Source organism: Dipodomys merriami, unplaced genomic scaffold, assembly GCF_024711535.1.
Source record: "Dipodomys merriami isolate MVZ:Mamm:240054 unplaced genomic scaffold, mDipMer1.0.p SCAF_10, whole genome shotgun sequence".
Taxonomy (NCBI): Eukaryota; Metazoa; Chordata; class Mammalia; order Rodentia; family Heteromyidae; genus Dipodomys; species Dipodomys merriami.
The window spans coordinates 49,002,708-49,028,385 of record NW_027202271.1 but is presented as its reverse complement, the minus strand read 5'-3'; the positions used below and the strand labels follow the sequence as shown (position 1 = coordinate 49,028,385).

The following is a 25,678-nucleotide window of genomic DNA, read 5'->3' as shown; positions in this document are numbered from 1 at the left end:
TATAATCCTATTATAAGCTCATGCTTATAATGCTATTCAAGAGACTGGTATGTGAGGATTGTGGTTCAAAGCCAGCACAGGGAAGAAAAGTCTCCTAGAGACTCTTATCTCAAAAGCAGAAGAGTGGTAAAACACTAGTCTTGAGCACAAAAAGACTCCAGGACAGCATCCAGACCCTGAGTTCAAGCTTCACAGCGGACAAAAATGGAGCTGTGGCTCAAGTGATGGAGTGCTAGCCTTGAGCAAAAAAGCCCAGAAACAGTGCCCACACACTGAGTTTAAGCTCCAGGACTGGTACAAAAAAAAAAAAAAGGAGACACAGCAGATAGAGAAATACCAGCAAGGAGTGAGCTAAATGTGTGAAAAGAGCCAAACCAAACACAGAAATGAGTCAAAGGCAGGAAATAGGCCAGATGGATTGTAGATGTGAAAAATGAGCTCTCAAGATGTTACTGAGTGCAGGGCTGGGAAGGTGGCTCAGTGGTAGAACACTTGCCTCGAGGCATGAGGCCTTGGGTTCCATTCCTCAGCACCACATAAACAGAAAAACCAGAAGTGGCTCAAGTGGTAGAGTGCTAGCCTTGAGCTGAAGAGCTGAGGGACAGCGCCCAGGCCCAGAGTTCAGGCCCCACAACTGACCAAAAAAAAAAAATGTTACTGAGTGCAAAATTTAAACTATGGTCCAGAAAATAGACAACTAATCAATATGGCCCACAAAAAAGGAAACAGCCAATCAGCAAAGCCCAACTACCCCCATAAAAGCCTGTCCTGAATCCTATACTAGCTCAACAGCAGGAGAAGCAGTATGCTTCCCCTTTGCCTAGCTCCCCCTTTCTTTAATGACATCTTAATCTTTGTTTTTCCCCATTTAAAGTAAAATAAAGCTGGTCACTGGTGGCTCACACCTATAATCCTGGCTACACATAAGGCTGAGAACTGAGGATCACGGTTCAAAGCTAGCCCTAGAAAGAAGTCAGAAGTGGCACTGTGGTTCAAGTGGTAGAGCACCAGCCTTCATTGAAAAAAGCTCAAGGACAGCATCTAGGTCCTGAATTCAAGCCTCTGTACCAGCACACAAAACAGTAACAGCTGGTTCTAGTGGCTCACCTCTGTAATCCAACTAATCAAGAGGCTGAGATCATGGGGCTGGGCAGGTGGCTCAGTGGCAGAGTGCTTGCCTTGCATGCATGAGGCCCTACATAAGTACCACATAAGCAGAAAAAGCCAGAAGTGGTGATATGGATCAAGTGGTAGATCACTAGCCTTGAACCAAAGAGGTGAGGGACAGCCCAGGCCCAGAATTCAGGCCCCACGACCGACCAAAAAAAAAAAAAGAGGCTGAGATCTGAAGATCACGGTTCAAAGCCAGCCCAGGTAGGAAAGTCCATGAGACTCTTATCTCCAACTAACCACCAGAAAACTAAAAGTGGAGCTGTGGCCCAAAGAAGTAGAGCATTAAAAAGGTAGTAAGTAGTTCTAGGAATTGGGTGTAAGCTCCAAGTCTTCATTAGTAAACGTATTTCTCACAAAGCAACAGGAAATACCCTCTGATGTCATTTTTGGATTAAGCGGTGACAAAGGAAGAATAACATTCTCTATAGTCTACCATAAAATACTTTTTTTGGGGGGGAAGGGGGGTCTGGTCATGGGGCCTGAACTCTGGGCCTGGGCGCTGTCCCTCAGCTCTTCAGCTCAAGGCTAGCACTCTACCACTTGAGCCACAGCGCCACTTCCGGCTTTTTTCTTTTTTCTGCTTATGTGGTGTTGAGGAATCGAACCCAGGGCCTCAGGCATGCAAGGCAAGCGCTCTACCAATGAGCCACCTTCCCAGCCCTACCATAAAATACTTTTTTTTTTTTTTTTGTCGTGGAGCTTGAACTCTGGGAATGGACACTGTCCCTGAGCTTTTTGGCTCTGGTACTCCACCACTTTGAATCACAGCGGGTACTTAACTGGAGATGAGTCTCATGGGCTTTCCTGGCATAGAACCACAATCCTGGCTACTTTTTTTTTTTTAAGTAAAATACTTTTAAGTTTCTACCACCTTTATTTCAAATATATTTGTATAAAGTCCAGTTCAGAGCCAGGCACCAGTGGCTCATGCCTATAATCCTAGCTACTCAGGAGGTTGAGATCTGAGGAGGGGTGGTTTGAAGGCAGTCCAGGAAGGACTTATCTCTAATTAACTACCAAAAAGACAGAAGTGGAGCTGTGACTCAAGTGGTAGAGCATTAGCCTTGAGCTCAAAAGTTCAAGGACAGGGCTCAGGCACTGAGTTCAAGCCCCAGGACTGGCAAAAAAACAAAAACAAAAAACAAAAAAAAACCCTCAGTTCAGAATGTGGAAGTTCAGTACATATGTAAAGCTCTTCTATACAGGAAGCTGTAAAGAAGAAAAGGCATAGAAATAGAAAGTGAATGGCCTAAGTGCAAAACCGAAAATGAACATAAGTAACTCAGAGAACGTAGAAAAGCAGCAAAAATCACCAAGCTTCGAAAAAAAATGACCGTATTTTTCAAAAGTTATCAAATACAGCATTTGAAAAAAATAGGAAAGTAGGGTGTGCTTGTCAAGGTGCCCAGGACTATTATTAAACTATTTTTTTAATCTGCGTTCAAAATTAAAACGATCATATTTGGGGAAGGGGGTGTCTTAAAATACGCTTCTTGACAGTTTTGATATTGAATCTGTCCAAAAAAATAGGTTAGGTCCCACATATACACAAACAGACGCTCTTCGGGGGGCGATGGGAAATTAAGTTCCCGTTTCCCCTGGTCCTATAAAACCTAAAGAAGACATTTTTCAACGTGTTTTTCAAACTTCACACGGGTTGACATACGAAGAATACGTTCTGTGTCCCATCTTCTGTAACCTTATGCAAATGAAAAAGCAAAAATTCTTAACCCTGGAGATGTTAAAAAAAAAAAAATACAGAATCAAGGTACTACTTCCTCGTTAGTTCTTCCTGGTACAGCCAGAGGACCGTTTGAAAATACCCCCCTCACCCTGGGTCCTGGAGTCCCTGAAATCAGCCCCACCCACCCCACCGCACCCCCCCCCCCAAGAGAATGTGGCTCTGGGAGGGAAAACAAAACCCAGAGGTGAACTCACCCAAACCTTGGAACTGAGGTCTCCCTGGGAAGAGAGCAGCCCCGCGGGGAGAGACCGGGAGGCTCCAGGACGCCGAGGGCTTCCGACGGGGAGCGCGGGGCGCCGGGGACGCGGGCAGGCCGGGGTCTCCCGGGTGCCTCACCCGGGCCTCCGCAGCCGCGCGCGCGCAGGAAGACCCCGCGGGACCTCCGAGGCCAGGCTCGAGGGGGCGTCCCCTCCACAGGCCCAGCCAGCCCGCTGCCGCCCTCGGGGCGGGGGGGGGGGAACCCCGCCCCTGAGGGCTCCACGGACGCCGCGCCTTCCGTCCAGCGGGGAGCTGCACCCCGGCGGGAGCCCAAAGCCACCCCGACCGCCGCCGCCGCTGCTTCAAATCCCTGGCAGAACGCGGACGCTGGGACTCTTCACCCTCCGGTCCCTTCGCCCCTCCTACGTGCAGATTCAAGCGTTCGCACCCACCAGCTACCACCTTCCCCACAGACACAAGACCGCCGGGAGGCCAGGCGCACCCGCTCGGCCCGCCCAGCCCAGACAGCGCACGCGAGTAAAATACACACGGCCGGAGTGCCTAGGGGAGGCCGCGGCCGCCGCCCCGCGCACCCTCAATCCGGGTTCGCCCGAGCCAATGGGAAGTGCCCGGCCTTCCCAAAGGCGGGGTAGGGGCGTGGCCAAGACCCAAGGCGGGGGGGGGTAAGGGCGTGGCTAATACCACAAGGGGCGAGCCATATTCTCCCGAGCCAATGGGAAGCACCCAACCTTCCCAAGGCAGCTGGGGAGCGTGGCTAAAAACCGTGGCCAGGGGGTGTGGCTAAGGGGCCTGGCGGGGTGGGGGTGGGGTTAAGACCCAGGGACTCTCCGCTTTCGCCGGGCCTGCGCACAACCGGGAACTCGAAAGTCCGCGCGTCTGCGTCAGTTATGCGAAGCAACGAGGAAGGTGGGGTCGTCGCCTTCCTCTGCCGGAGGAACTGGGGAGCGGAGGCTGGGACGGCCCGGAAAATGAGGGGGCTGGGTTCTGGGCGGCGCCGGCTCCGTAACGGGGCGAGGCTACCCGAGGAGGCGCCCGCCGCCACGTCCCGCCATCCTCGAGACTGTGGGCCTCGGGGCCTGCAGACATGAACGAAGTGAAGAGCCGCAGGAAGCCCGGGCCCAAGGCAGCCGCGTCGGAGCCCGCGAAGCGGAGCGAGGGCGGGAAGAGCCCCGCGGCCCGGGGCGGCGGGGGCGGGGGCTGGGCCGACCCCCGGACGGGGCTGAGCCTGCTGTCGCTGGGGACCTGCCTGGGCCTGGCCTGGTAAGTGCCCCGGGGGCCTCGCGTCGCCGCCCCTGCCGGAGTCCCCGCGGGCGGGACATCCCGCCGGCTGCCCACCCGCGACTTGCCGACCCCGGCTCCCGCCTGCGCGGCGTTGCAGACCGTTACCTCCACGTCCCACGCCGCGGGTGACCGGGACCCGCTTTGCCCACCCCGCCCTCCCCTGCTGCAAACGTTTGCCACCCTGAAAGAGTCCAGGCCACGAATGCTATGAGGGCAAAGTTTGGTAGTCTGCTCCTAATGTGATATTTCTCTTTAGTATAACAGCTGTAACTGAGCCTCCCCAGTAGCTAGGATTACAAGCATGAGCCACCCAGGCCTGGCTAGCTCCGTATTATTTAATTTTCTTTTTTGGTAAGTTAAAACATTTATTGTTTTAAAATAAAAAGGCTGGGAATGTGGCTTAGGGGTAGAGTGCTTGCCCAGCATGCATGAAGCCCTGGGTTCCATTCCTCAGTACCATATCAACAGAAAAGGCCAGGCATGGCACTGTGGGTCAAGTGGTAACGGTGCTTGAGCAAAAAGCAGCTCAGGAGCAGTGTCTAGGCCTTGTCAAGCCCCAGGATTGGAAAAAAAGAAAAATCTTATTACAATAAAGTGAAATGTGAATTCTTAAGGGTTTTCTTCAAAAAGAAAAAGAATTATTTTACTAGTGGTGGTTCTGTGTGATGAATCTTTCAATTTGACCTGAAAAGAATTTATGTACAAGGCTTGCTTACTGTTCGAAATAAGCCTCTCCTAGTCGGATACTGCTGCCTTTACTTGATGGGATCCACAACACAGAAAATAACAAACTACTCAAAACTTAAAATGCATTATATTTTTAGGTCAATAAAAAAAAATAGCTTGAGGGCTGGGAAGGTGGCTCAGTGGTAGAGCACTTGCCTTGCATGCCTGAGGCCCTGGGTTCGATTCCTCAACACCACATAAGCAAAAAGAAAAAAAGCCAGAAGTGGTGCTGTGGCTCAAGTGGTAGAGCCCTAGCCTTGAGCTGAAGAGCTGATAGACAGCACCCAGGCCCAGAGTTCAGACCCCACGACCGGACCCAAAGAAAAAAAATTGCTTGATAAGAAATATACTCGTTATCTTGCCCATGTAATTGTAACTCCTCTGTATGGTATTCTCACAATAAATATAAATAAATAAATAAAACTTGGGCTTGGGATGGTGGCTCAATGGCAGAGTGCTTTTTCTGCATGCATTAGGCCCTGGGTTCAATTCCTCAGCACCACATAAACAGAAAAAGCTGAAAGTGGCCCTGTGGCTCAAATGGTAGAGCACTAGGTGAAGAGCTGAGGGACAACATCCAGGCCCAGAGTTCAAGACCCATGACCAATAATAAAACTTGCTACCGGATAGTGGTGGTTCACACCTGTAATCCTAGCTACTCAGGAGGCTGAGATCAGAGGATCACAGTTAAAGCCAGCCAGGGGAGAAAAGGCCATGAGACTCTTTATCTCCAATAAACCACCAGAAAACCAGAAGTGGCACTGTGGCTCAAGTGGTAGAGCACTAGCCTTGAGCTGAAGAGCTGAGAGACAGCACCCAGCCCAGAGTTCAAGCCCCACAACTGACAAAAAACAACTTGTTTTCTGTTGAAAATTACCTGAAATTTATAGACCAAAAGATAAAGTTTCTCTCTAGAGCGTAATAGTAGTGGAAGAAAAAGGATTAGGGGGGTTCCCACACAATTTACAGGAACTTGAGATTCACAGAAAAGAAAAATAACAAAAACAGTGTCTCACAAGATGAAAGTTTAACAGGATAAAATAGGAAAGGGGTCAGGAAACATCTGCTTTTCCCACAGAGCATGGAAGTGAAGAAGACCCCAAATACTGGTTCTCTTTTGGAAGGATTTTATTTTGATTTCTTGTCAGAAGGCTTGATCTGGTCATGTAGAGATCCCTAATCACCTTACTGAGTTTTTAAGCATAAAAACTAAAGGTTTAGGATGGGTATGTTACCCAAAACATGGCTAACTGGATCTATTATTCAAAATAATGGAATTTTGACTTTCCCCAAATACTGGGATTATAGATATAACTAGAGCTATCATTTGTGCAAGCTGCATTTTTATTTTCTGCCTCTATTCAACATCTGAAAGACTTTTTTCCTATTCTGGGACACTTTTGTAACAGCCTTGAAGGAAAGGGAGGGTGAGGAAAGAAGAAATGATGCTCTGATTTTTCACAGTTCCTCCTCCGCCCCTCAGGTCTGTTTTAATTCCTTTGTGTGGCCCTTCTAGTAGGTTTTTTTCATTGCCTCATCTATACTGCCTCCATTTTCTTACTTTCTAAGTTTATTAATTACAGCCAAGGATTTATATTCATTGAAATAAATTATATCACAAGATGTTCAGTAATTTAGCTTCTGTCCTATGAAAAAGCTTCAATAGGAATAAGACTTTTAAAGAGACTAAAACTTAGCCAGGTGTCAGTGGCTCATGCCTGTAATTCTAACCACTCAAGAGGCTGAGATCTGAGCATCGAGGTTCAAAGCCAGCCCAGGCAGGAAAGTCCACAAGACTCTTTATCTCCAATAAACCAATAGAAAACTGGAAGTGACTCTGTGGCTTCAGCGGTAGAGGGCTTGCCTTGAACTGAAGAGCACAGGGACAGTGCCCAAGCCCAGAGTTCAAGCCCCACGACTGACCAAAAAAAAAAAGAGAGACTAAAACTTGCTAGACTTGGTAGTTCATCCCTATAATCCCAGCTTTTAGGGAATGGATATCAGGAGGATCTCAGTTCAAGACCAGCCCTAGCAAAGAGCTAGGAAGATCCCATCTCAATAAGCTGGACATGGAAGCATGCATTTTTGCCTGACCCCAGGCAAAAACTGGTCTCTTAACTGAAAAATAACTAAAGCAAAAAAGGGGTAGGGAGCCGGGCGCTGGTGGCTCACGCCTGTAATCCTAGCTACTCAGGAGGCTGAGATCTGAGGATCGCGGTTCAAAGCCAGCCCGGGCAGGAGAGACCGTGAGACTCCTATCTCCAATAAACCACCAGAAAACCGGAAGTGGCGCTGTAGCTCAAGTGGTAGAGCGCTCGCCTTGAGCTGAAGAGCTGAGGGACAACGCCCAGGCCCGGAGTTCAAGCCCCATGACCGACAAAAAAAAAAAAAAAGGGGTAGGGGCATAACTCAAGGGGTAGAACACTTTCCTAGCAAATGAAAGGCTGTGATTTTTAAGGTCCAGTTCCAAAGAGAGAAAAGAAGAGAGGGAGGTAAGTATTAGAAGGGAGAGAAAAGGAAGGAGGAAGGTAGAAAGGAAGGAAAAAGAAAAGAATCATCTCATATATTTTCTATTAGGGATTTTTTTTCTTTTTTTTTTTTTAATTGGTCATGGGGCTTGAACTCTGGGCTTTTACTTTATTACAGAAAGACAAAAACATGTTATATTCACTAGAAAAATTTCATCTGAACTATGTGAAATGATTTTTTTTAACATTGAATTAAGATTAAGGCTAGAAGTATAGCCATTTGCCTAGTATGTGTTAGACCCTGGGTTTGATCTTCAGCACTGCCTATAATTGATGCTAAAATAGCTGACCCTATTCTTGCAAAATCTTTTACCATAAAAGTAGAAGTATATGGGAAGGGAAGGGATGGATGGGGGAAAACAAAGGAGGAGGTAACAATGCTCGATAGGAAATTTACTCATTACCCTACTCCTGTAACTGTAACCACTCTGCACAGTATTTTTTTTTGGGGGGGGGGGGTCCGGTCGTGGGGCCTGAACTCGGCCTGGGCACTGTCCCTCAGCTCTTCAGCTCAAGGCTAGCGCTCTACCACTTGAGTCACAGTGCCACTTCTGGCTTTTTTTCTTTTTTGCTTATGTGGTGCTGAGGAATCGAACCCAGGGCCTCAAGCATGCAAGGCAAGCGCTCTACCACTGAGCCACCTTCCCAGCCCTCTGTACAGTATTTTTACAATAAAAATATATGTGAAAAAATTGAAGTATATATACTTTGGTTGCTGTTTGTGTCAAGTATTCACAGTAAATTTAAGGATTAGTTATCCTAGCTAAACATTTTCCAGATTTAAAAAAAGCAAATAGAATAATAAAAATAAATTTAAAAAAAAAAACCGGCACGGGTGGCAGTTTTGTGATCGTAGTCACTCCCAAGGCTGAGATTTAATAATCACTGTTCAAAGCTAGCTTAGGGGCATGGGAAGGTGGCTCAGTGGTAGAGTGCTTGCCTTGCATGTATAAGACCCTGGGTTCAGCCGGGCGCTGGTGGCTCACGCCTGTAATCCTAGCTACTCAGGAGGCTGAGATCTGAGGATCGCGGTTCAAAGCCAGCCCGGGCAGGAGAGACTGTGAGACTCCTATCTCCAATAAACCACCAGAAAACCGGAAGTGGCGCTGTAGCTCAAGTGGTAGAGTGCTCGCCTTGAGCTGAAGAGCTGAGGGACAGTGCAAAGGCCCAGAGTTCAGGCCCCATGACTGGCAAAAAAAAAAAAACTATCTTAGGCAGATAGTCCATGAGACTCTTCATCTTCTAATTAATCACCAGAAAGCCAGAAGTAGAGCTGTGGCTTAAGTGGTGGTAGAGATCTAGCTTAAGCAAAAAAGCTCAGGACAGCACCCAAGCCCTGAGTTTAAGCCCCAGTACTGGCACACACACACACAAACACAATAAATACATACATGCATATATACATAAATTTTAAATGGATATAAATTGAGCTGTAATCATCTTTTTTTTTCTTTTCCAGGTTTGTATTTCAACAGTCAGAAAAGTTTGCAAAGGTGGAAAACCAATACCAGTTACTGAAAATAGAAAGCAATGAGTTCCAAGGACTTCAAAGTAAAATCAATTTAATTTCAGAAAAGGTAATTTGTTGCTTAGTCTATTTGGGGAGATTTTCTCATTTTAATACTTATCTAACTCTTTTCCGACTCAGAACTTCTTATGGGCATTGGTCTGACTACCAGGGACCAAGTGATTATTGGGAAACATGCCCTTTTTGTTCATTATTCGTCATTAATCCTTTATTCATGTAATAAAATAAGGACTTGTGGTTGGCACCCATTGGATGTGATAGTTTTTCATCATTGTGACTAATACCTGAGAGAAACAATTTAAAAGGACAAAGTATTTATTTTGACTGACAATTTCAGAGGTTTTTATTCCAAGATGTACTGGATCATTGCTTTGGGCCTGAGGCAAAACAGAATATCTTGGCAGTGTGTGCTTGTCACAAAGGCTGCTTACCTCTTGGTGGCCAGAAAGCAGAAGGAGAGGAAGGGACTAAAGACAGGTTTATCTTTACAGGACTTCTCTAACTAATTATAAGGATATATCTTTTGAGTATCCTGTAAAGAAACTTCCTCTAGGGGAGCTGGGTAGGTGGCTCAGTGGAAGAGTGAAGAGTACTTGCCATGCATGCATGAGGCCCTGGGTTCGATTCTTCAGCGCCACATAAGCCAGACATGGCACTGTAGGTCAAGTGGTAGAGCGCTAGCCTTGAGCTGAAGAACTAAGGGACAGCATCCAGGCCCAGAGTTCAGGCCCCATGACTAACAAAAAAAAAAAAAAAAAGAAAAGAGAAAGAAAGAAAGAAAGACAAACTTCCTCCCAGCTGGGCTTGGGTGGCTCACACCTATAATCCTAGCTACTCAGGATGCTGAGATCTGAAAATCTAGGTTTGAAGCCAGCTAGGGAAGGAAAGTCTGTGTGACTTATCTCCAACTAAATCACAGGAAAAAGCTGGAAGTGGTTCTGTGCTAGAGAGCTAACCTTGAACAAAAGGAGCTCAGATGCAGTGCCCAGGCCCAGACTTCAAGCCTCAAGATTGGCAAAAGAAAAGAAAAGAAAAAATGAAAAGAAACTTCCTCCAATTAGGCCCATTTTCCAATACCATAATATTATGAATTAACCCATTGATTATGTCAGAGATCTCAATATTCAATCACTTCCCAAATGCCCTTAAGCTAGCAATCAAGATGTTTATACATGAACCTTTGGTGTCACATTTCAGGTCCAAATCATAACAATGAGTAAAGCTGTTGTAGAAATGGATAGAAAATGGAGGGTCTCCCACAAGATAAAATCTGTGGATGGAAATTAAACATTAAGCAATATCCATTACCTTTCCTTATCCTCCCTCCCTGCCTCCAGCTGACCTCCTTTCTTATCCCAAATTAACCTGTCTACTATCATGTGTCTTTTTTTTTTAATCTAAATTCCATATATGAGGGAAAAAATGTAGTATTTGTCTAAGTCTGACTTATTTCACTTAACATGAGGTTCACTAGTTTTATCCATTTTCCTGAAAATGACATAATTTTTGTTCTTGTTTGTTTGGGTTTTGTTTGGGTATTTTTTTTGGGGGGGGGGGGTTGGTTGGTGTGTTTTAGTGCTGGTCATAGGGCTGGAACTCAAGGCCTGAGCGCTGTCCCTGAGCTTTTTTCCTCAAGGCTGTCATCTTGCTCCTTGAGTCATAGCTCCACTTCTGACCTTTTGCTGGTTATTTGACAATCATAGTTTCATGCACTTTCCTGGCCTGGCTAGCCACGAATCCTCAGATCTCAGCCTCCTGAGTAGGATTATAGTTATGAGCTGACATCCAGCTCAATTTTGTTGTTCTCTATGGCTGAATAAAAATCCATTATAAAGACGGATGCTGGTGGAGCACACCTGTAATCCCACTACTCAAAAGGCTGAGATCTGAAGCTCACAGTTCAAAACTAGTCAGGGCAGGAAAGTCTGTAAGATTCTTTTTTTTTTTTTTTTTTTTGGTCATGGGGCTTGAACTCTGGGCCTTGGCAATGTCCCTGAGCTCTTCAGCTCAAGGCTAGTGCTCTACCACTTGAGCCACAGCACCACTTCAGTTTTTGTGGTGGATAATTGGAGATAAGAGTCTCATGTACTTTCCTGTCCTGACTGGCTTTGAACCTCGATCCTCAGATCTCAGCCTCCTGAGTAGCTAGTATCACAGGTCTGAGCCACCAGTGCCCAGCTTGTAAGATTTTTATCTCCAATTAATCACCAGAAAACCTGTGGCTCAAAGTGATAGAGTGCTAGCCATGAGCTCAAGGACAGTGCCCGGGACCAGAACTCAAGCCCCACACCCAGCAAAAAACAAACAAACCTCCATGTGTATATAGACTGTATCTGTTGATAGGCACTTAGGCCACTGTGTAAATATAGGTATGCAATTATTTCTATATTGTATGCTTACTTCAATTCCTTCAGGTATTTACTCAGGTATATTATATACCTGGTATATGCTAGACATACCAGGATCATATGGGACTTGTAAAATTGTCTTAAGCATTTCAGAGTGGTCTTACTTTATGAGACACTGCTGTTGCACATTGTTCCCCCTATTACCTGGAACATCTATATATCTTCACTAATTTGGAGCCAAGAACTATGTTTTTTTACTATAATCAAGATACTTGGGAAGTTGAGCTGGGGAGGATTACGATCTGATGACAACCCAGACAAAAAAGGTTCTTGAATCACCATCTCAACCAATAAAAAGTTAGATGTAGCTGGGCATCAGTGGCTCACACCTGTAATCCTAACTACTCAAGAGGCTGATATCTTAGGATCACAGTTCCAAGCCAGCCTGGACTCTTATCTCCAATTAACCACTCAAAAACTGGTAGTAGAGCTGTGGCACAAAGTGGCAGAGCTCTAGCCTGGTGCAAAAGAGCTCAGGGACAGCACCCAGGCACGGAGTTCAAGTCTCATGACCAGCCAAAAAAAAGATAGATGTGTGCTACTGATATCCCAGCTGTGCTAGAAGTATAAATAGGAAATTTGTAGTCCAGGCAGATCAGAGCAGAAAGCAAAACCCACCTCAAAAAAGTAAGAGGTGGTAGGAGTATAGGCTAAATGATAGAGTGCCTGCCTAGCAAGCACACAGGCCTTAGTTCAAGCTCCCACCACCCAAAATAATGTTACGAATAGCAGTGTAGGATGGTTTAGAGAGACAGTGACTGAAAGTAGATGGATGGTAATAATATAGAAGTATTATTACCTTGATTGAAGTCTGGGTTGGTATTTCACCTGCGTGCTTTCAGAGTTCTCTTGTTATAGGGCAGATAGATTTCCCTTTCTAATTAAGCAGCTTAAGGACGGAGTGTATCTTGTTCAGTGCTAATGTCTTCAATACAAATGTTACAAACATTTGACAAATTGTCATTGGTAGGCCCTGTCATAGTCTCTAAAAATATTGTGTATGCTTGAATATAGACTGTGGCCTGTCCTTCCATATTCTATATGCACACTAAGAGATACTGGAAGCTTATCATAAATTTTCAGAAACTTAGCACACTTTACTATTTGTGACTTGTCTCAACTGTTTTCTTGTAATTCATGTTTGAAATTAAAAATGCCTTTTAAAAGCTAGGCACTGGTGGCTTATGCCTGTAATCCCACTACTCGGAACACTGAGATCTGAGGATCTTAGTTCAAAGCCAGACCAGGCAAGAAAGTCTGTGAGACCTTATCTGTAGTTAACCACCAAAAAGCCAGAAGTGGACCTGTGGCTCAAATGGTAGAGTGCTAGCCTTGAGCAAAATATGTTCAGGGACAATACTCAGGCCCTGAGTTCAAGCCCCATGACCAGCCTGTAATCCTAGCTAGTCAAGAGACTGAGATCTGAGGATCTTGGTTCAAAGCCAGCCTAGGCAGGAAAGTTTGTGAAACTCTTATGAGAAAACCAGAAGTGGTGCTGTGGCTCAAGTGATAGAGTGCTCGCCTTGAGCTGAACTCAGGGACAGTGCCACAACTGACACAGAAAAAGAGTGGGAGGGGGTGGAGGGAGAGAGAATACTAATAACAACAGAAATTACTCAGGGTGGGCAACAGATTTTCACCTTCTAAAAAGCCAGGTAGCAATAAAAATGACATCTAAGTTACTTTCCACTGGAGTAAAAGAAGGAAAATGTGATATACTTACAACTTACTTAACATTATTTTTCTTGAAAAAGCATACATGTATCAAGTAATTTCTAACATAAGGCTAATCTTTAAATTTGTTAAAATGACTCTTAAAAGTAAGAAATTATGTTATTAGTGTAATTTTGTCTGATACGCTTGGATATTTTAGATGTCTTCAGAATTTGAAGTTGGCATGTGTGATAGTCCTGCTTATTTAATAGAAAAGTTATTAAGTAGAGTTGGAAATTGTTTTGTGTTGTAAATGCAGCTTGAGTCTACTGAAAAAACCCTGCAGGAAGCTACATCATCCATGTCTTTGATGACCCAGTTCAAACAAGATGTATCTGGCCTCCAAAGAGTCATGCATGACATTCGAAATAGTGAAGAGATGCTTACTCCAAAGATACAAAACCTTAATGAGGAATTCTACAGTATTACAGATTTCTGTAAGAGAAGCTTAGCAGAAATGAGTGACAATACAGACAATTTCAAATCAGAAGCAAAACATGTGCATTCTCAAGTTACTGTTCAAATTAACTCAGCTGAGCAAGAAATAAAATTGCTCACTGAACAGCTAAAAGATTTGGAAGATAGCACACTACGAAATATTAGAACAGTGAAAAGGCAAGAAGAAGAAGATCTTATGCGAGTTGAGGAGCAGCTCAGCTCTGACAGAAAAGCAGTTGAGAAATTACAAGGGGAACAGTTTTCCCTCCTGGCTGGACAGGAAGATCTGTCGAATAAACTCTCCAGTTACAAACCCAAAGTAGAAGAATGCAAGACACATTTGCCAACAATTGAAAATGCTATTCGCTCTGTTCTCCGAGTCTCTCAGGATCTGATAGGAACAGAAAAGAAGATGGAAGACCTGACTCTGCAGATGTTTAATATGGAAGATGATATGCTAAAAGCAGTTTCTGAGATAATGGAGATGCAGAAAATTCTTGAAGGAATTCAGTATGATAATAGCCTATTAAAGATGCAAAATGAACTAGCTGTTCTAAAAGGAAAAGTTCATGATTTTATAACATATTCAAGCACAGGAGACAAGGGAACTTTAAAAGAACATAACATAGAAAATGAAGGAATAGGTGATGATTTTTAAATTTCACTCCATCTTCTGATGAACCATATTACTATTTGTAAACCAATTCTTAATTTTTTACTTATTTTGATGTGCCTCACATTGTTGAAAGATAAGTGAGATGTCCATACAAATGGATTAGACACATAATCAAAACTTAACTTCTCAAGTGGTAGAGTGCCAGGCTTACGTGAAAAATGCTAGGGGAAAACTTGAGGCCCTGAGTTCAATCCCCAGTACTGTGGCACCATAATAAAAAGTTTTTGAACTTAGCTTTTAATGTCTAAAGCTTACTTTAACTATTTTGAATAGAAATAGTTCTTTTTTTTTTTTTTTTTTTTGTTGGTCGTGGGGCTTGAACTCTGGGCCTGGGCGCTGTCCCTCAGCTCTTCAGCTCAAGGCGAGCGCTCTACCACTTGAGCTACCGCGCCACTTCCAGAAATAGTTCTAAAACGTACATATCTCTACTTTTAAGGAAATATGCTGAATATTTTTAAATGTAAATGTCACTATTAGATTGGACCTAAATATATTATCTCTAGGTACTAGTGAAGAATGTCTACCTTTTTGCTAAATCACACTAGTTTGCTCTTTTTCAGGCCTGTTTCTTCCTTTTTTTCTCTTTTTTTTTTTTTTTTTGGTCAGTCAGGGGGCCTGAACTCTGGGCCTGGGCACTGTCCCTCAGCTCTTTAGCTCAAGGCAAGCGTTCTACTGTTTGAGCCACAGTGCCACTTCCATCCTTTTCTGCTTATGTGGTCCTGAGGAATCGAACCTAGGCCCTCATGCATGTGAGGCAAGCACTCTACCACTGAGCCACTTCCCAGCCCCTCTTTATTTTTTTAATCAGTCATGGAGCTTGAACTCAGGACCTAATAACGTCCCTTAGTTCTTTTGCACAAGGCTAGCACTCCGCTCCTTAGAGCCACGGCTCTACTTGCAGTTTTTGAGTGGTTAATTGGAGATAAGTGTCTCATGGGGGCTTTTCTGGCGGGCTGGCTTGGGACCCTGACCCTCAGATCTCAGCCTCTAAGTTGCTAAGATTACAGATTTGAGCCACCAGCACCCAGCTCCTGTGTATGTTTCTCATACTTGTCTGTCTGTCATTTGATCTTGCTGTCAGGATGGTCAATAACATTCCCGCCTCAGCTCGTTCTTCACTTTCCTGTGTTAACTCACTGCAACCTAAGGATTCAAGCAATCCAATTCATAGAAATTTGTTCTAAGCCAGGTGCCGGTGGCTCACACCTGTAATCCTAGCTACTCAGGAGGCTGAGATCTGAGGAGCACAGTTCAAAGCCAGCCCTGGCAGGGAAGTTCATGAGACTCTTATCTCCAGTTAACCACCAGAATATGAGAAGTGGTGCTGTGGCTCAAGTGGTTGAGCATTAGCCTTAGAGCTCAGGGACAGTGCCCAGCCCCAGAGTTGAAGGCCCATGACCAACAATAAAAAAATAAAAAAAAAATTTGGTCTGAAACAAAAAAATCAAGTGCCCAAAGAGACTGAGGGCTTTCTGTGAATTAATATTTGCAGTTTCTGAAAACTGTGAATTCTGGGATACATTTTACTTATGGTTAAGGTTCTGTGTTACAGCTAGTTGTGAGAATTTTAAATATGAGTAAATACATCATTAAATATGGTCTTGTCTGTGAATTATACATGCTTTGAAGTGTGTACTTCTGGCATAATCAATTAGTGATTGATTTTTTGACATTGATGATTATGATTAACAGTATGTCATAGCCAGATAACCTGTAATCCTAGTTAATCAGGAGGCTGAAACTTTGAAGATCAAATTTGGAAACTAGCCCAGTCAGAAAAGTCCTCAAGAGTCTATCTCCAGCTAAACAGCCAAAAAAAAAAAAAAAAAAATCCTAGGAGGCCATGGTGGTAGTGCACCAGCAGTGACCAAAAAAGCTGAGGAAGAGTGCAGTGTGTAGAGTCAAGCTCTGGTAATGGCACCACCAAAAGAAAAAAAAAAAAAAAAAAGTGTCATTCTGGGTAATAGGGAATAGAGTACTTGTCTAGCAAGCATGATGCCTTGGGTTTAATCCCCAGTACTACTACTCCCCCTCCAAGTTATTTTTACTTGATTCTTTTTGACAGTAACCATCCTAGTTTTATAATGTAATTTCAGAGGAATTAAACACAAAGTACTTGAAAGCAATAAGTTACAAAAGATAGTTATGGTCAAGTAGTTTGTTGTTGATTTTTGGTGGTTTGTCTTGTTTTTGTTTTTGTTTTGTTTTGCCAGTCTTGGGGCTTGTACTCAGGGCCAGAACACTGTCCCTGAGCTTCTTTTGCTCAAGACTAGCACTCTACCACTTGAGCCATAGCACTACCTCTGGCTTTTTCTGTTTATGTATTACTGAGGAATCGAACCCAGGACTTCATGCATGCTAGGGAAACACTGTACCACTAAGCCACATTCCCAGCCATGTTTTTTTGTTTTGCCGATCCTGGAGCTTGACTCAGGGACCCTGGCAATGTCCCTGAGCTTCTTTTTGCCCAAGGCTAGCATTCTACCACTTAAGCCACAGCAGCACTTCTGTCTTTCTCTATTTATATGGTACTGAAGAATTGAACCCAGAGCTAGTGCATGCTAGGTAAGCACTCTATCACTACGCCACATTCCCCAGTCCCTCTAGTAGTTTTACTGTACAAATTCTTAGGGTTCTGGATTAGATTTAGGAAGTAGCCTTGGTAGAAGCCATCAGTTGTTTAAAAAAAAATGAAACAAAACAAAAACTGAGTATGTTTCTATTAGGATCATAGCATTAATTTCTTGAATCCTAACATTAAATAGTTTGACTTCTGAATGACTTAAGTTCTTATCTGTGTATATGAACAAATTGTATTTGTTTGCTTTTGTTTAAATCACAATGAAATTAGTTAGCTGGAATATTGTTTTTTCAGCCTCCATCCTTTCAAACAAATTCATCTCTAATTTTGTACTTTTTTGTGGATTGCCAGGTTTGATACACTTCATTGTAAACTTTTATATACCATAGTAATAGTAACTAAAAATAAATGGAAACCAAATGGGCATCATGGTCTATAATGACACAAGTACTTCTGCAAATATTTCATAAGGAAACTTGAAATTTGTGTTTCTGTGTATTCCTTTATGAAGATTTTTCTATTTGAAAAACTAGTATTTGAGGGTCAATCATAGTGACACAGCTACTCAAAAGATAGGAATAGGGCTGGTAAAGTGGCTCAGTGGTAGAGTGCTTGCCTTGCATGCTTGAAGCCCTGGGTTCCATTCCTCAGTACCACATAAGCAGAAAAAGCCATAAGTGGTGCTGTGGGTCAAGTGGTAGAGCGCTTGCCTTGAGCTGAAGGGATGAGGGACAGCACCAGGCCCAGAGTTCAGGCTCCACGACCAACCAAAAAAAAAAAAAAAAAAAAAAAGATAGGGAGAGAAGGATCTCAGATCAAGGCCATTTAGGCTAAATGTCAAGGAGACTGTCTCTTAAAAGAAACCAGGGCCGGGCGCTGGTGGCTCGCGCCTGTAATCCTAGCTACTCAGGAGGCTGAGATCTGAGGATCACAGCTCAAAGCCAGCCCAAACAGAAAAGTCTGTGAGACTCTTATCTCCATTTAACCACTAGAAAATCAGAAGTGGTACTGTGGCTCAAGCAGTAGAGCACTCACCTTGAGCTGAAGAGCACAGGGACAGCGCCCAAGCCCAGAGTTCAAGCCCCATGACCGACCAAAAAAAAAAAAAAAAACAGGGTGCCACACCTGTGATCCTAGCTACTCAGGAGATTGAGACCTGGAGGATCTAGGCTTCAAGTCAACTTAAGCAAAAAAAGTCCCCAAGAGTATCTAGCTGGGTGCCAGTGGCTCACACCTGTAATTCTAGCTACTCAGGAGGCTGAGATCTGAGGATTGCAGTTTAAAGCCAGCCCGGGCAGGAAAGTGTGAGACTCTTATCATCAATAAACCACCAGAAAACCGGAGGTGGTGCCTTGGCTCAAGTGGTAGAGTGCTTGCCTGGAGCTGAAGAGCTCAGGGACAGTACCTAGGCCCAGAGTTCCAGCCCCACGACCAACCAAAAAAAAAAAAAAAAACAAAGTGGCCAGGCGCTGGTGGCTCATGCTTGTAATCCCAACTACTCAAGAGGCTGAGATCTGAGGATCGCCATTCAAAGCCAGCCTGGGCAGGAAAGACCTTGAGATTCCTATCTCCAATAAACCACCAGAAAACCAGAAGTGGCGATGTAGCTCAAGTGGTAGAGCACTCGCCTTGAGCTGAAGAGCTGAGGGACAGCGCCCAGGCCCAGAGTTCAAGCCCCATAACCAGCAAAAAAAAAAAAAAAAGTATCTCTAGTTAGTAGCAAAATGCTAGTCTGGAGACATGGCTCAAGTAAAGTGCCAGTTTTGAGCAAGAGCATGAGGTCTTGAATCTGGAACAATAACAACAAAAAAAGGTGGGTGAGGAGATGGCCGGGTATGATTCAAATACTAAAGCGTCTGCCTACCCAGGAGAGTTGCACATTTGAGAGCAGCTTGGCTGGACTACGTAGTGTGAACCCATCTCAAAAAATGCTGAGTGCTTGCCTAGAATGTGTTGACTCCCTAGGTTCAAATTCCCCTTATAGACACAAATATACAAGATTGGCCTGAAATCCTAGCTACTCAGGAGACTGCGATCTGAGGATAGCAGTTTCCAGGCAGGAGGAAACTCCATGAGGCTCTTATCTCCAATAAACTACTCAAAAAGCTGGAAGTGGTGCTGTGGCCCAAGTGGTAGAGCTCTTTCCTTGAGCAAAAAATGCTCAGAGATAGCGCCTAGATCCTGAGTTCAACCTCAGGACCAGCAGAAAAGAAAAAAAAAGATTGAAGGAAACTGAGAGAGCAGTAGTGGAGAAAGAGCCCTGGCCTGTAATCTTCTAATCTCACTATATGTTCTTGGCCACTGTACTTGAGGGCTTAATTTTTAAATAAAAGAATTTCAAATTTCTTACATTCCTTTTGGCTTTATTTTAAATGGCACTGATGCAATACAATTTCTAGATCATTTAGTAAATGCTAAGATCCTTTAGCAAAATTTTGGAAAACAGATTGGTCATAGACTTTTCCCTGAACCATGTTGCTGTGCTTCTTAGCCAGACAATATTTAAAAGTACGGGACAACACTTGAGTTTAGTACCTTTCATGCATAAGTATTTTGTAAATATACTGTTGGATTTTTTTTTTTTAGCTGCTCCTAGATTCTCCATCCTATCCATCCTAGGCAAATCATTTTTTAAATACTTGAGTTCAACAATTTATAGGGATAGGATCTAGCTCAGCAGTAGAATGCCTTATGTCTAGCATATGCAAGACCCTAGCTTAAATCTGAAAAAGAAAAAACATATGGAAGGATTTTTAACATTTTCTGACTGCTAGTGCACTGTGTTCAGTGTCTGTTTTAAAAAATCTGTGTTAAATTGCCTTTATAAAGGTACCAGGTAAAACAAACCAGCATCTTCTTAATGATCTGATTCTTCTAAGAATAAGCTAAGCCCTTTCTGAAAAAAAATTTTTTTTGGTCGGTCGTGGGGCTTGAACTATGGGCCTGAGTTCTGTCCTTGAGCTCTTTAGCTCAAGGCTAGTGCTCTACCACTTGAGCTACAGAGCCACTTCTGTTTTTCTGGTGGTTTATTGGAGATAAGCGTTTCATGGATTTTCCTGCCCTGGTTGACTTTGAACCGAGATCTTCAGATCTCAGCCTCCTGAGTAGCTAGGATTACAGGCGTGAGCTACCAGCACCAGCTTCTGAAATATCTTGAGTAATAAGATTAAGCTATATAAACTCTACCAAAGTAGATGCATAGATGCATTAGTAAATGAGAACCTAGTAATGAAATAGATGAACATAAGCCATCTACCTATTCCTTTTACCCTTGGGAGACTGTTTTAACAGATACACTGTATTACAAAACTTTCTACTTAAAAATAAACCATGGTTTTGCAACTACTTGATTTCCTTCCTGTTTGTGACTTTCCTTTAGCATCATACTCAGCATAGCATTTTTGCAAAAACTACTAAGAAGGGCTGGGAAGGTGGCTCAGTGGTAGAGCGCTTGCCTTGCATGCATGAGGCCCTGGGTTCGATTCCCCAGCACCACATAAGCAAAAAGAAAAAAGCCGGAAGTGGTGCTCTGGCTCAAGTGGTAGAGCGCTAGCCTTGAGCTGAACAGCTGAGGGACAGCACCCAGGCCCAGAGTTCAGGCCCCACGACTGGACCCAAAAAATAAAAAAAATAAAAAACTACTAAGAAAAATCCTAACACCTGTTTTTTAATACAAAAATAAATGCTGGGGCAAAGAGGGAATTATTACCTTGAACACACTTTTGAACTGTCCATTTCCACAGTAAATTGTAATTCTTTGCAACTGTATGGGTGCTTACTTTAAAGCAGGCCATAAAAATAATATTCTGGGGGCTAGGAATGTGGCTTAGTGGTAGAGTGCTTGCCTAGCAATGCATGAAGCCCTGGGTTCGATTCCTCAGTACCACATAAACAGAAAAAGCCAGAAGTGGTGCTGTGGCTCAAGTGGCAGAGTGCTAGCCTTGAGCAAATGAAGCTCAGAGACAGTTCCCAGGCCCTGAGTTCAAGCCCAAGACTGGCAATAATAATATTAATATTCTGAGCTGGGTACTAGTGGCTCACACTTGTAATCATAGCTACTCAGGAAGCTGAGATCTGGAAAATCTAGGATCCAAGCCAAGGCAGGAAAGTTCATGAAACTCTTAACTAACCAACAAAAAAGCTTGGATGTTGGTGTGATTTAAGTGGTAAGAGTGCCTGCCTAAAACGTACAAGGTCCTGAATTCAATCTCCAGAACTAGAGGTACAGGGGAAGCAACCTAAAGACATACATAATTATTTAGAAAAGTCTTCATGATTTTAGATCAAAGTGCACATCTTACAGTGTGAAAATGTTTTTAGCCTATTTAACTTTTTCTTCCTAAGCATTAACAATGTATTTCTACCACTTTGTACTTCTTTACTTTTCTTTATACTTACGTCACAGGGCTTGTTAATCTTTTGATTGAAGCTAAATTACTGCATTTGACTTTTCCCATTTCTGTTTTATTTTCACCCTTGCATTGTGTTTATGAGACCTACCCATCATTTTGACCAGCACTTTAATTTTCCTTTTCCTCATTTTTATTAACGGTTGGCATAGTGCATTTTGCAAATATTCTAAGTACAGGAGAATATCCAACTTCCCCGTGAAAAATAGGGATGGGAGAAAATATTTGCCAACTTTATATCTGGGTTCCATTCCCCAGTACCACATACACAGGAAAAAGCCAGAATAGGACTGTGGCTCAAGTGGTAGAGTGCTAGCCTTGAGCAAAAGATGTTCAGGGATAGTGCCCAGGCCCTGAGTTCAAGCCCCAGGACTGGCAAAAAAAAAAAAAAAAAAAAAAATGCTAGTCTGGTCAGGTGCTGTGGCTCAAGCCTGTAATCCTAGCTACTCAGGAGGCTGAGATCTGAGGATCACAGTTCAAAGCCAGCCCAGGCAGGAAAGTCTGTGAGACACTTCTAATTAACCACCAGAAAACCTGAAGTGGCACCTGTGGCTCTAAGTGGTAGAGCGCTAGCCTTGAGCAAAAAATTCAGGACAGCGCCCAGGCCCTGAGTTCAAGCCCCACAACCAACCAAAAGAAAAAAATTTAAACAATATAAAATAAAAATGCAGCTTTCGAGATGAAGCTAAGGCAGGAGGATCACTGAGTTCAGGAGTTTATGGCCAGCGGTAGCAACAGAGCAAAACCTACCACAAAATGAAATGTGAAAGTTGGGGAGAAAGAGAGCACCGGATTCATGTGTTCTTTCAAGGAAAATAAAATACAGCAAAGCTCATCTGGAGATTTACTCTGTGTGTGTGTGTGTGTGTGTGTGTGTGTGTGTGTGTGTGTGTGTGTAAAATACAGCAAAGCTCATGTGGAGATTTAGTGTGTGTGTGTGTGTGTGTGTGTGTGTGTGTGTGTGTGTGTGTGTGTGTGTGTGTGTCCTGGGGCTTGAACTCAGAGCCTGGGCAGTCAGTCCTTGAGCTTTATTGCTCAAGGCAATTACTCTACCACTTGCCACAGCTCCACTTCCAGATTTTTGGTGGTTGATGAGAGTCTCACAGACCTTTCTGTCCAGGCTGGCTTTGAACTATAGTACTCAGATCTCAGCCTCCTGAGTAGCTTGGATTTACAGGTGTGAGCCGCTAGTACCCGGTGGGACTCATTCTTCCCTTCTCTAGCAACTGAGAAAACATATCTGTGTTGCAGTGCATTTTGTTTCTTTACAGAGAATCCATATTACAGAAATAATAAGAAAATATAATTTCCAGAAAACATCTTATAAAATTTCCCGCATATATGTGTTTCTAATGCATTTATAAGATTATCTCTTTGTTGCTTTGTATGTCCCTCCCCCACAGTGTAACCCCTGCTTTCACTATATTTGATGTCAGTATAACTTGTGGAGGAGATGGGGAAAAACCAGTTGTTTAAGGATACAGGTGGACCTGTTGCAACAATGAGAAGTACAAGTTGTCATGTCCAAAACGAGCTTTACAACGTCGGTGCGGGGGGGGGGGGGGGGGAGGAGAAGGATTGGGATTGGGGTGGGGAGGCTGGGAAGGGATGTGAAGGGTAAACCAAAGGAGGAGGGTGCAATGCTTGGTAAGAAATGTACGCATTATCCTGCCCATGTAATTGTAACCCTTCTGTACAGTATGTTCACAAACAAAATTAAATTAAATTAAAAAAAAAATTCCCGCATGTTTTCCTTATCATTAGTAATATGCTTAAATTGTACAAAAGGCTCTTTAATTTTTTAAATTGCTTTTTATAATGTTGGGGATCAAACTCAGGGCCTTGCCCATGCTAGGCAAGTACTCCACCACTGAGCTACGTTGCTTTTCTTAGTCCTGAAGCATGAATAGAGGGCCTGGGCATTGCCCCTGAGCTTTTTTGCTCAAGGCTAGCACTCTTACACTTGAGCCACAGCTCCACTTATGGCTTTTTGATGGTAAATTGTAGATAAGGGTCTCATGAACTTTCCCTCCTGGGCTGGTTTCAGACGGTGATCCTCAGATCTCAGTCCTGAGTAGCTAGGATTACAGGTGTGAGCCACTGGCACCTGGCAGGCTCTTACTTTTGAACCATTTTTTTGCCAAAGAACAGTGAAGTTGTAGTAATAATTTAAAATAACATAAAATTTAAGTTGAAATTTTAAGTGTTATGCTTTTAATGAATTTAATCATTGTGGTTTTTTCCTTGTAGTATAAGAAATGTGAAGCTCTCATGGAACAACTGAAATCTTTTCAAATAATTGCTGATCTACAGCATCTACAAGAGGAAATTAATGTGGTGAAAACTTGGACTAACAGGATAACCGAAAAACAGGATATACTGAATAACAATCTGACAACTCTTTCTCAAGATATTACAAAAGTAGACCAAAGTACAAGGTCCTTGGCAAAAGAGGTTGGTGTCAAAATCACAACTGTAAAAACAGATTTAAGACGTATTTCAGGTTTAGTAACAGATGTAACAACTTTAACAGATTCTGTGAATGAACTAGAGGATAAAATAGAAAAAGTAGAAAAAAATACAGTGAAAAACATAGGTGATCTTCTTTCAAGTAGCATTGACAGAACCACAGCACTCCGAAAGACAGCATCTGAAAATTCACAAAGAATTCACTCCATCAAAAAGACACTAACTGAGCTCACAAGTGATTTCAACAAACACACAGATAGGTTTTTAAGCTTAGAAAGTGACAGAGCCAAAGTTCTAAAGACAGTGACTTTTGCAAATGATCTAAAACCAAAGATTCATAGTCTAAAGAAGGACTATTCTCGTTTGGAACCCTTGATAAATGATTTAACATTACGCATTGGAAGATTGGGCACTGACTTATTACAACGAGAAAAAGAAATTGCTTTTTTAAATGAAAAAATATCTAATTTAACCATAGTTCAAGCTGAAATTAAGGATATTAAAGATGAAATATCACATATTTCAGATATGGGTTAGTTTGACATTTAGACAGGTATTTTTTTCAATGAAATATTTGTTATGAAAAGACGAATAATCAGGTATTTGGGAATGAATACCATTTTCTACTTGATTCTCTGTTGTTCAATAATAAAATTTTTCTTTTTTTTGTTTGTTTTTTTTTGGGGGGGGGTCCGGTCGTGGGGCCTGAACTCTGGGCCTGGGTGCTGTCCCTCAGCTGTTCAGCTCAAGGCTAGCGCTCTACCACTTGAGCCACAGCGCCACTTCCGGCTTTTTTCTTTTTCCTTATGTGGTGCTGGGGAATCAAACCCAGGGCCTCAGGCATGCAAGGCAAGCACTCTACCACTGAGCCACCTTTCCAGCCCTAATAAAATTTTTCAAACAGGCTAAATATTTGATTTTATGAAGTATGCTGAATCCATCCTCCTAGCATGCATTTATCTGAATCTTAAATACATACATACACAGAATCTGCTATCACTGGGCAATCTAAATGAGACAGGATCCAAATCCCTACGTGCTTGACTGCCAGTAAGCTACACTTGTGTTTGAGACACTGAAGAACTGAAGAAGTTCCCCCCAAGAGAAGATTAGAATTCTGTACCCAATTAGAAACTAGAAAGATCAGCCAGGCGCTGGTGGCTCACGCCTGTAATCCTAGCTACTCAGGAGGCTGAGATCTGAGGATCGCGGTTCAAAGCCAGCCCGGGCAGGAAAGACCGTGAGACTCCTATCTCCAATAAAACCACCAGAAAACCGGAAGTGGCGCTGTAGCTCAAGTGGTAGAGCGCTCGCCTTGAGCTGAAGAGCTGGCCCAGAGTTCAAGCCCCACGACTGACAAAAAAAAAAAAAAAAAGAAACTAGAAAGATCACTACCAAGGAGCTGCAGAAAAAGAATTAGGTTAGTCTTTCTGGATCCTTCATGGCTTTAGCAAACAGGGAATGTGATACAGAAATGTCTTAGTCTGACCTGCTATTATTATAGATACCAAAAATAGGATGGTTAATAAACAACTGTAATTCATTCTTTATTGTTCTAGATGGTAGGAAGTCTTTCTGGTTCACACTGTCTATGTCCTCACATGGCAGTTCTTTTATAAGGAAGGGCACGAGGTCTCCTCCTTCATGACTTACCTTCCAAATAGCCTAATATTATCACATGATTACTAGGCATCAACATCTAGAGATACAGACTATGACAAGTAGGTTACCTAAAAATTAGGGTTGGGAAAAGGACATCTTGAGCAGTCTTTTTTTTTTTTGGTT

At 43.2% G+C, this 25,678-nt stretch overlaps 2 protein-coding genes across 5 annotated transcripts in view; one reads left to right on the top strand and one right to left on the bottom strand.

The window, feature by feature from the left end:
• Positions 1-3,677, bottom strand: part of Apaf1 (apoptotic peptidase activating factor 1) — an 85,822-nt gene extending 82,145 nt beyond the window's left edge. For both annotated transcript variants that reach the window (XM_069990728.1, XM_069990738.1), the window contains exon 1: positions 3,112-3,677. The gene's annotated coding sequence lies outside the window, so the exon portion shown is untranslated. The remainder of the gene's footprint in view (positions 1-3,111) is intronic.
• A 326-nt stretch (positions 3,678-4,003) lies between these two features.
• On the top strand, positions 4,004-24,803 carry Ikbip (IKBKB interacting protein). Of its 3 annotated transcripts, XM_069990684.1 has the most exons (4): positions 4,004-4,396; positions 9,131-9,248; positions 13,580-14,402; positions 23,675-23,758. In XM_069990684.1, the coding sequence occupies exons 1-4, from the start codon at positions 4,221-4,223 to the stop codon at positions 23,677-23,679; spliced, it is 1,122 nt and encodes a 373-aa protein (XP_069846785.1). In that variant the 5' UTR covers positions 4,004-4,220; the 3' UTR covers positions 23,680-23,758. The 3 variants fall into 3 exon arrangements, with proteins under 3 accessions (XP_069846785.1, XP_069846793.1, XP_069846775.1); XM_069990692.1 differs by lacking the exon at positions 13,580-14,402 and having other exon boundaries at positions 23,675-24,803; XM_069990674.1 differs by lacking the exon at positions 23,675-23,758 and having other exon boundaries at positions 13,580-16,241.
• Positions 24,804-25,678: the final 875 nt, after the last annotated feature.